Source organism: Pempheris klunzingeri, chromosome 3 (assembly GCF_042242105.1).
Source record: "Pempheris klunzingeri isolate RE-2024b chromosome 3, fPemKlu1.hap1, whole genome shotgun sequence".
Classification (NCBI taxonomy): domain Eukaryota; kingdom Metazoa; phylum Chordata; class Actinopteri; order Acropomatiformes; family Pempheridae; genus Pempheris; species Pempheris klunzingeri.
The window spans coordinates 15,274,662-15,285,044 of NC_092014.1; the positions used below are offsets into that span (position 1 = coordinate 15,274,662).

General features: G+C 41.1%; 1 protein-coding gene across 1 annotated transcript in view; it reads left to right on the forward strand.

The window, feature by feature from the left end:
- The window catches only part of ptprdb (protein tyrosine phosphatase receptor type Db), a 49,956-nt gene extending 45,104 nt beyond the window's left edge, over nt 1-4,852 (forward strand). The window contains exons 36-41 of the mRNA XM_070828374.1: nt 1,605-1,783; nt 1,929-2,055; nt 2,996-3,121; nt 3,232-3,386; nt 4,120-4,255; nt 4,361-4,852. Of these exons, the coding sequence (XP_070684475.1) occupies nt 1,605-1,783; nt 1,929-2,055; nt 2,996-3,121; nt 3,232-3,386; nt 4,120-4,255; nt 4,361-4,429 (792 nt within the window). The 3' untranslated portion in view covers nt 4,430-4,852. The remainder of the gene's footprint in view (nt 1-1,604; nt 1,784-1,928; nt 2,056-2,995; nt 3,122-3,231; nt 3,387-4,119; nt 4,256-4,360) is intronic.
- The last annotated feature ends 5,531 nt before the right edge of the window (nt 4,853-10,383 follow it).

Sequence of the window (10,383 nt, forward strand, 5' to 3'; positions counted from 1 at the left end):
GAGTGAGCACATACAGGGTTTAGAGTATTATTGAGAAGTGCTATTTTCATTTCACTCTAGCTGTTTTTATCGTGTTTACTGTGATGTTTAACTCCTGCCAGACGAGTTCTCAGCAGGCCTGTCTGGTTTTGCAGGGTAAGAAGCGAATCGGTTTTAGCCATACAGGTATATAAATATAATGAAAGCAGGTGGTTTAAATTTTTCCTGAAATGGTTTATGGCTGCTCAGGCACTCAGAGGGCAAAGCAAACACAAATCCACTCCAAGCAATCTCCTTCATCCTATGCTCCAACATTCCTGTCCTAATGGCACTGGTCTCCACAGAATGACGATGAACCGAGCGCTCACTGAACTGTTTTCTCAGCCTTATATTGATGTGAAACATATGCCAGGGTTGTCCCAGTCACCGGATTTCATCTCACTCGAACAGTTATGGGGCAGAGACAGCACTTTCCACCTTCATCAACAAAACACCAAAGGGATGGAATTTCTCATAAAGGAGCATTCATCAATATCCCTCAAGTAAAATCACAGAAAGTTGAAGCATGTGTGTGAGAAAAGAGAGAAATGAAGCTGTCCTGGCAAATTTTGGTAATGCAACACCCTATTAAGACATGCAGTTTTTGTTTCCTTTCACAGAGAGTTTACTGGTTGAGTTTAAAGAGGTTGCTAACAGGGCAAGATTTTATCCAAGCTCAACAGATGGGGAAAATAACGGCATGTAACAAAGCTTTGAAAAGTGTTGCGCGCGCCAGACTTTATTGATAAGACCGAGTCAAATTCAAACCAAATGACACGAAGAATTATTGTTGTTGGCACAGTAAACTGGGTTCAGAGTACCTAAATGAACTGGTGAACTTGCGGTTACTATGGGATTTTCCAGCTTGGTCTGTCTGAGAGAAAATAAGGTACTGCTGTTTCTCCCACAGCACTCCGGTAGCCACCGATGGCCGAGGCTCAGTTCATGAGACCCCATTGTCTTCCCCCCCGAGTCTGCGGTTTTCTCCCTGCCTATTCTCTGTTGTTCTGTCTTTCGTTTTTTACGTGTCATCCAATGGTCGAGTGTGAGAGAGAGTGTACAGTATGTGCTCACGTCTGTCTGTCTGCACGTATCCATATGAATGTGTGTGTTCCAGAGGCTTTTGTTTTTTCACTGGTGCAGGATCAACTGTGGTTCACATGTGTGCGCTGAGACAGTGTGGGGCCTTGTGGTTTCCTGCCCCCCAACTCTTGATTTCCTTCTTCCTCCTCTAGTTCATCTTATTATATTCCTCTCCCTTTCCCTACCGCTGCCCTTGTCCCCCTGTATCACCCCTTCTTTGTTTATTCAATTGAAGTTGTCTGACTAAATATCCTCAGGCCTGCCAAGTCAAGCTGATTTTCTAATTTCAGTTGTCCAGTATGCCAGGGGAGAACTGAGGCTTGTGCTAAATACATTAGAATGAGGTCCTTGAATTCGTCTGAACTGTTTCTCCTCCTTTCCCTCTGTTTTTTGTCTTCCCTCAACAACACTGCTTCACAGGCCCAGATCTAAGGACCTGAAAAACATTCTCATGGGTCAGTCAGTGTGATATTATAAGATATGGGTTTTCTTTTCCTCTGCAGCGTCTGGCCAGTGCCAAGGCCCACACATCACGGTTCGTGAGTGCCAACCTGCCATGCAACAAGTTCAAGAACCGGCTGGTGAACATCATGCCCTACGAGACCACACGCGTGTGTCTGCAGCCAATCAGAGGAGTGGAAGGATCTGACTACATTAACGCCAGCTTCATTGATGGATACAGGTCCGAAAAAACGGATTCAAACTTAATTTAATTTCTAATCTAAATTTTTATGTTCCCGTTTTCTTGTTGGTGTTTAGTTGAAGGTTTAGGACTCAAAGGTCTTCACAGAGAATGTCACCTCTTTCTGATCTGATTGTGTTTGTAGGCAGCAGAAGGCCTACATAGCAACCCAAGGCCCGCTGGCTGAGACCACAGAGGACTACTGGAGGATGTTGTGGGAACACAACTCCACCATAGTTGTCATGCTAACCAAACTGAGAGAAATGGGACGGGTACGGATACAAATACACGCACACAGCAATGTATATATGCAAATACACTTTGTAGGGTACATGTGAGTGTGGATTGGCTCTACTGGGAAGCAAACCTCTAATTCTACTGCTGTTAGGGCTCATAGATGTGATGATTGCAGGAATCAGATGCCAGTAGCTGCCTATGTTTATATCCTGACTAACTTTGTGACAAACTGTACAAAGACATTATGTAATAAAAGGTTGTAAAGGCTCCCGAAGGAAGATCTAGACAAAGAGACAATAAAACTATTTAAAGCTCACACTAATTAAACCCTTCTACGTGAACTGCAGCTTTTAAACAGTGGACATGACTTTGGTGTCCAAATCATAATGATTGTTCTGAATTACGTGATCAATTATACCCAAATATGTTCTGTAACATACAGTATCACGCAGTGAATTATGAATGGGGCTCATTATTTCTGTCGTTAATAAGGAAAAAAATAATACTGAAGGACTTCATTAACTGCAGCATAATCAGCAGCCCTTTTACGTCTGTCCCCCACTCTGCACTTGACTTTCTATTTGCAACTGAAAATTCTGAGCTTTTCTCAACAGGACAGGACTCTGTCTTTGTGTACCAGGAAACAGCACACATTTCTGACACTAAAGAACAATTATCTGTTAAAAAGACAAAATGACAAATGAAAATGATAAGTCTTAAGTAGTAAGAGCAGTATGTGAAGCTTGGAAATGGGAGCAATACAGTGATGGAGTGAGAAAAAGAGAGATAGTGGCGTGAGTTATGTCTCATGAACTTCATATCTCGGCTGGCACAAGACTGTCTTCATACAAATAATGAATTTCATAAGTCAGACAGACATTTTCATGACAAAGTAGCCAGAAATTGTTCTCCTTACACACTAAATCCTTCAGACATTACGTAAAGCTCTGAACGATCTGGTCTGTGCTCCTGCAGGAGAAGTGTCACCAGTACTGGCCTGCAGAGCGCTCAGCCAGGTACCAGTACTTTGTGGTCGACCCCATGGCTGAGTACAACATGCCCCAGTACATCCTCCGAGAGTTCAAAGTCACTGACGCCAGGGTAAGTCATCGATTTGTGTGTGTTCATATGTGTAAGAGGGTGTCATGTGGACTGTATTACCGTTACTAAAAATAACACGAAAAAAAAAAAAAAACATCCTCTTCTTCCAGGACGGCCAATCACGGACGGTTCGTCAGTTCCAGTTCACTGATTGGCCAGAGCAAGGAGTGCCAAAGTCAGGGGAGGGATTTATTGATTTCATCGGCCAGGTGCACAAAACTAAAGAACAGTTCGGCCAGGATGGGCCAATTACTGTGCACTGCAGGTACGACCTATGCTTCCCACTAATACCTCAATTTTTTTTATACATTGTGGATGATGGATCATCGCTGTAATTAATATCAAAACTTAAATAAATGAGTGTAGAAACAAAATCTTAAAACAAAAATCTTTTAAAAACAAACGAACAAAAAAATCTCCACTAGACACTTTAGGCTTGTTGTGTTGGCTCAACACCTTACTTTATGTTGGTTTTTCACTGGAATTCATTTATTTATCCTGAATTGAATAGGGTTCTCAATTGTCCGAGTAAACAAGTATGGACGTTTCAGATGTATCATATGCATGTGCACTGATCAGAGATCCTGTATGTAGCTGACAAACCACAGATGATCTCAGTGCTTGTCATCTTGCCACATAATGATTTAAGTTTTAGGCTGCAGGAACTTTTGCATTTATCCAACTATTTTTTGCAGCCTGTTGACACTTACCATAAAAGAAAAATGTCTGTATTCTAATATTCAAATATAGCTGATTAACCATCTACAGTGGGCACAGAGAACACAAAGATAATTTCTGAGGCTCAGAAGGTAGATTTGGTACTTGTCTAAGGAGTTTGTCTAGGAGGCAAACTGGTACTGAGGATGGAGAGTCAGATAGGGCAGTGGTCTTTAGCGTTAGGTCCCGTTCCTAGTCTCAGGGCAATAGTAGCACATGTTGATCTGCTACCGTTCTAAATATATCCAGCTCTAAATATGTGTCCGCCTGTCCACCAACAGTGCTGGAGTAGGGAGGACTGGCGTGTTCATCACCCTCAGCATCGTGCTGGAGAGGATGAGGTACGAGGGGGTGGTTGACATCTTCCAGACTGTCAAGATGCTGCGCACCCAGAGACCTGCAACCGTTCAGACAGAGGTGAGCTTTCTGTCTCTCCTGCAGTTCGTCTTCTCCTTTTTCTTACACTTCTGTTTCTCTGTCTTTTTCCTCTGTCACTGATTTGATTCCTCTGCCTCCCTCCAGGACCAGTACCAGTTCTGCTACCGGGCCAGTCTGGAGTACCTGGGAAGCTTTGATCACTATGCAACATAAACCCAGTGGCCGTCTCTCACGCCACATTCCACCTAGTGCACTTTTGTTAGGTCACACGCGGCCTGAATTAATGCACTAGGCTGCGATGTGTCTTTGAAGATTTTTGCCACCACATGCAGAGTGAAGGGGGACCATCGGCTTATCCCGTACCCAGAAACAGCACCTCTAACTGAGCCATAGCAACCTGCTTGACAAGGGTGTTACCTTCCACCCTCAGCCCAAACACACCCATTGGTCAGTCTGAAGAAGCAACTTCAACCACTGTTCCAATCAGAATACTTGATCAAATATTGATTTTTATTCGTTTCAGTGCTTTTGTGAGCACCCAGATTGCTTTACATTGTTTGGGTGTGGAACTCTCACCTTGTCCACCACCAGTGTAGCATCACCAACCTAAATACAGGACCCGGCTACAGTATTTAGCTGTCACAGGAAATTTTGATTTTTCTATCTTGAGGACCGTCTAGAGGGAGTCTACAAATCCATCTTTTGGAAGCCTCGTGGACTGAAAGAACTGGGACTTCTTAGCACCAGAGAATTGCCAACAGGAGACTGAAAACACAGAGCACACAGTATTAAAAAGACAAAGAACACACATCCCAAAAAAAAAGACACAGAGAAGTGTTTTTTTTTTTTCTGTCTTGTTTTGGAAACAGACTCTCGTTTCCCGTGAATGAAAGAGAAAATGTTTCTACCATACAGTAATAAAAAAACACCAGTTCAACCTTATGCTTCACGATTTAAGATAAGGGATATTTGAGAGAGGTTTAAAATGCATACCACAAAGTAAAACATTCATTTAGTTTTCTAGAAAAATATAGATATGTGACTATCTTGTTTTTTAAAAACTGGGTATTCCTTGTGGCACGTTCTTTTTTTTTTGTTTGTTTGTTTGTTTGGGTTTTTTTGGGATTTTTTACAGATTTCTGACTTTGTCCCCACAGACCATAAAAAGGCAAAGTTGTATTTTTTTTATGTGTAATTCAATGATCTGTAGCGATTTTTTTTTTTTTTAAAGTGATACAGTATTGTTTAGTGTACAATCAAATCTAGTGTGGAAAATGTTCACAATTCAATGAAAACCACCACCAATGAGTGTCACTCTCCTGTATTCTCTATCCACACACACGTTTCGCATGCACACAGGACTCTCAGCCTCATTTCTATCTGGCCCGTGGTGCCAGAGAGGACGGCCATTTTTGCATTCCCAGGGGCCCACAGAGGTGCAGCGTTAACTCTGCTGCTACCGGAAAGTCCCAAGGATATTCTTGCCAAGTTGTTCTGTGTGCAGGTTGACAGAAAGCCAGACAAAACACAGCTACAGAGAGTATGCACAGAAAGCAAAATATGAAAAAAATAACTATTTATGTGTCCAAATGAGCTTCACAAAGATTTCTCAAGCAGGGAGCGAGAGAGAGGGATGTAGAAAACGGGGTGGGATGAGGGGGGGGGGGGGGTTTGGGGAAGGAACAATTTTCTCACTGGAATGCTCACCTATGACTTTTCTCTCTGTCTGATTCAGTGTGCAATAAGTAGATGTATTATATATTTTTGTGTCAAGTCACTAACTGCAGTTATATGCCATTATGATGATGATGATGATGATATTGATGATGGTGCATCATTTTCCAGACACAAGGATGTTGCGCTCGATATGGTTCTCGCCACCGTTTAATGTGTCCAACCGGAGGGACGACCTCTGACCTTTTTAGGAAGTAGATCTTTTATCACGTCACAGCTCCAGTAGATGATGTCATCCTTCTGTGTGTCACGGCAACCAACGAATGATCGAACTCATATCTCAAACAGCATCTAATAAGTATTTTGATTTTAGATTTCTAGTGCCTTATATTACACGCCTATTTTGATAAAGTTACTTTAAAGGGTTTTTTGTGTACTTTATGTATGTATGTATGTATGCTTGTGCGTATGTGAACTGAATGTCTGTGCATATGATTTTGTTATGTTACTGTATGTGAAAGTATCTTGTAGGTTCTGTTTTTTGGCTGTGAAATTTTGTATCGAAGGCTCTGTGTTGCCTGGATGGTTGTACTCATCACTTTCCACCCAGCAACAGCATCGTCATATCTCTTTTAATCAAAAAGAAAAAAATCTTATCTTACATGGGACTCAACTGCAGACAAAAAAAAAAAGGGTTTCAAAATAGGTTCTTAGCTGGATGGTCATATCAGTTTGGACTGCTCTGTGTATATGCTCTTTCATTCACACTTCAGTTTGCCTGCCATGAAACTTTGGCCACGCTTGCGTCTTTGGCACCGACTGTGAGCTGGCTAAGACAAGTCATACTTACTCAGCTATGTAGAAATCTATATAAAGCTGAACGGCACTGGCTGTCTGTGTCAGCTTGGAGAAAAAGCAAAATAACAAACCATGTGGACACGTTCGTGTGTCCCATCTGAAGTCCCTCACCTAAAACCGGTTCAACAGGTATCTCCGTTCCTCCTTCTGATGTCCACAGTTACGTACTTCTTTTTTTTTTTCCTATGACAAAGGCTGAGAGAAATTCAGGTGCTACGTCTCCAACGACACAGAACCTACATCATCTTTTTTTTTTTTTGTATTTCCATTAACGCTTGACCATATAAGGGATCGTTGACAGTTTTCCACCATCTTGCAGTAACCCTGTTGTTGTTTTTGTATGCATGGTACCACTTTTGAGATGCCCCTTTGGTCGCACCTGTTATGGGAAGACTTGCACTTTCTCTCTTTGTACTATGCACTAATACTAGTATCCTATTATCTCTGATAGCCCCCACCCCCCCCAAAGGAGTTTTACTTGAACTCAGTAAAGAGGGACCCTGTAATGCTCACACGGTTGTGTATATGTAAATAACACAAAACACAGAGAGTAATTGAAATGCATAAATAAATAAATGATTATGATTAAGAGTGAATAAAAATCTATCCGATATACAGAGTGATATAATAAAAGGATGCACCTGAAATCACAGTTTATGGCACAGCAGTATGTGCAATACATCACATTGTGGATTTGTTGTACCACAAGAGAAGTCTCACAAAAAAAGTGTTCTATTTTACCCCCAATGTATCATGTAGATGGATAAAACTGGAGTTTATAAATTGTATAAAAATGAAAATATGGTGTGTTACTTGGATCAGTTACCTCCAATTGGTCTGTAAATGTAAACTTTTTCTGTTTTGTTTTGTTTTCTGCTCCGAGTCAAGAAGTGCTTTTTATTTTCTTACATTGGTTCTCGGAGCGTGTGAAAACCGAAAAACAGGTCTGTATGGATTTCTGTTCTCTGTCGACACAAGTTTCATTTGTTACAAATAAACTCAAGTGAAATAATTGCTACTGCTGTCGTTTGGTATGTCAAGTCTAATAAAGATAAAGAAGATAAAGATTAAAAAAGACATTTTCTTTAAATACAATGCCAAAAAGTTACCGTATCAACATCAACTTCTGAAGACGTTATTTCACAGTGTGTTTCATTACAGTGGTGATGAGATGTTAAAGACGCAACATGCCAACAGTCTTAGGTAATTTGTTTTTTGCCCCTATTTAAATGATTCATGTTATGGAATGATAGGATGACATTAGGGGATTGTATTTGTGTTGTTTTAAAGGACCATGTCAGTGTTTTAACCACTGTGACCAAGTATACATTTACATTTAGTGCAGACCATTTAGCAGGGATGCATACCAGGCATTCCTACATTCACTGACTGAATGTGTTGGCCAGTAATTTATGAAAATGAACTTACTGACACTTAAAATGTGCTGGAGACAATCATATCTTCAAAATATGTAGAATAAGCCCTCTCAGCTGTTTTCTGTTAATTTATAGTCTGCCAATGCACCGAATGATAGCAAGGATAAAGCACACACAGCTGACTGCATAGCAGCCCCCCCCCTCCCTCACCGTCGCCTGGACTGCTTCCTGTGTGGGTGGAGCCCCCTGGACCACCTCACCTGCAGCAAATCCTCACTGATCAAAGAAGCCAGCAGGCCTCATGGGGATGACGGCATGACTTCAGCATTTTGTTTGAACTGTGGAAAAATGATCTGTAAGTTTTGTTTATTTAATAGTGATGAAATGAAATGATATCCTTTGGTAGCTTTGTGGTTTATTACTTGCTGTGAAAGTTTAGTTTCAGTTTTAGTCAGATTAAGTTATTGTTACATTAACATGTTTGATGATACTTTAAAGTGAGATAGAAACACAGCTAGATTAAAATTGTTACTGTACAGCACTGTACATTATTATATTATTATTATTAAGTTATGTATTTATTTTGTTCTGTTTTCAGACAACCAATTCAAACTATTCCTCATTAGAAGAATGGTATGGAACACCAGGCCAGGAATATAGAGCTGAACCTGACAAGCTGAATCTAAAAGTGCCTTTAAATGTACAAAGGTACAAATGGAAACCTTTCCTGTAGTTGCACCCTCAGACCATAATTTAACTTTGGCTGTGTAATGGACACCCCAGCCTCACAGGGCAACTTTTAGTCTTGTTAAATCCATATTGGGGAAACGGACTGAGGCTACAGTCTGCAGTTAGAGTGAGAGTTGCGGCTTAAAGAGCCTTGCTCACTCATGTCTGACTTGTCATTGTAAAAGCACGGAAAATTATCTTCCTATGTCTCCGCCAGGCTGTAGAGAGACTGTCTTGCTTCTGGGTCTCAAGCAGAAACAGAGCAGTTCAGATCAGCCTTCTTGCTGTTGCAGCCTCTGAAGCTCTGTTGCATTTGCCAAGAGCTCAATTCTCAGCGCTTCAAGATTTCCTCTATTAGACTGTGTGGGATGCTCTTAAGACTCACTTGGTCCTTTAGGGCCAAAGGCTTCTCCGTTTGGCTTTGTGGCCTGAATCTTTGTATCATGTTCCCATGGCAATGCAGCAGTGTCATTGTTTGACTGTTAAGCTATTAAAGTCGAGGTAAATGAAGTGGCTTTGCTGAGCAAAGCTCAACATATGCAGCTAAGAGACATGTGAATGAGACTTCAGTCTGCAGCAATTTATTGTTGAGTCAAACCGTCTAAGTGGGTATTTTCAAACGGGAGTTCTTCCTCCTCACTGTCTCATAGGTGATATAATACCTGTTGGGTGATGCACAACAAAGAGAAACTAACGAGGACCAAAATGTCACATTCCACTTACAAAACTTTGCCAGGAATAAGAAGAGGTTACAAAAATAAGTTTTTTTTTGGCAAAGATATCCTGAGCGAGTAAATCTGTTTTCACTCTGCTTTCAGTGGACAGGCCTGAATATTTACCAGGGTCTAAAATATATGTTCAGGTATGTTTTTGTTAAAAGAGCCGGTCATTGGCTACCAAAACACCAGAAAAGACTGCAGTCTGGCCTTGCTCATAAGTCATGGAGTTCCTTTTGGCAATGCAAGTTTATCCAGTGTGTGTGTGTGTGTGTGTTAACTTGGCATTTTCATCAAGGATGACTTATCTTGTTTTGTCTTGCTTTGGCTTCAGTATCACAAAGAGCCATCTGACGCAGGCTGTGACGTGGTTTCCATGGGAGCACAAAGCTTTTTGAAGCCTCGCCATGGCCACTTAAGATACCCCCTGGATTTCTCTTTCTGCCCGTTCTGCCAGGCTCCTCTAAACTTGCTTGAAGGAAAGGACTTGGTCTGCTGGGAATATTCTGCTCCATATCCTTTCAGCATGAGGCAGCCATTCACCTGCACTGGTCAGGTAGTTCATGGTCAGTTATTTAGTACTACCTGTATGACAACTCTTGTGAATGTCGATTTTTGTTTCTATAGACATTTATTTTGACCTCAATACTCCAGAAAATCCAGTCCTTAGCCTTATATACAGTCATATCCTTTAAGATCCAAACTGATGTTAATACCACTGAAAAAAAAGGACCCTACATAAAGATGTTGGTTTTACTTATAGTTAAGTGCAATTATATCTTTGCTTGCTCTCTTTACAGGATCTCTGATATCT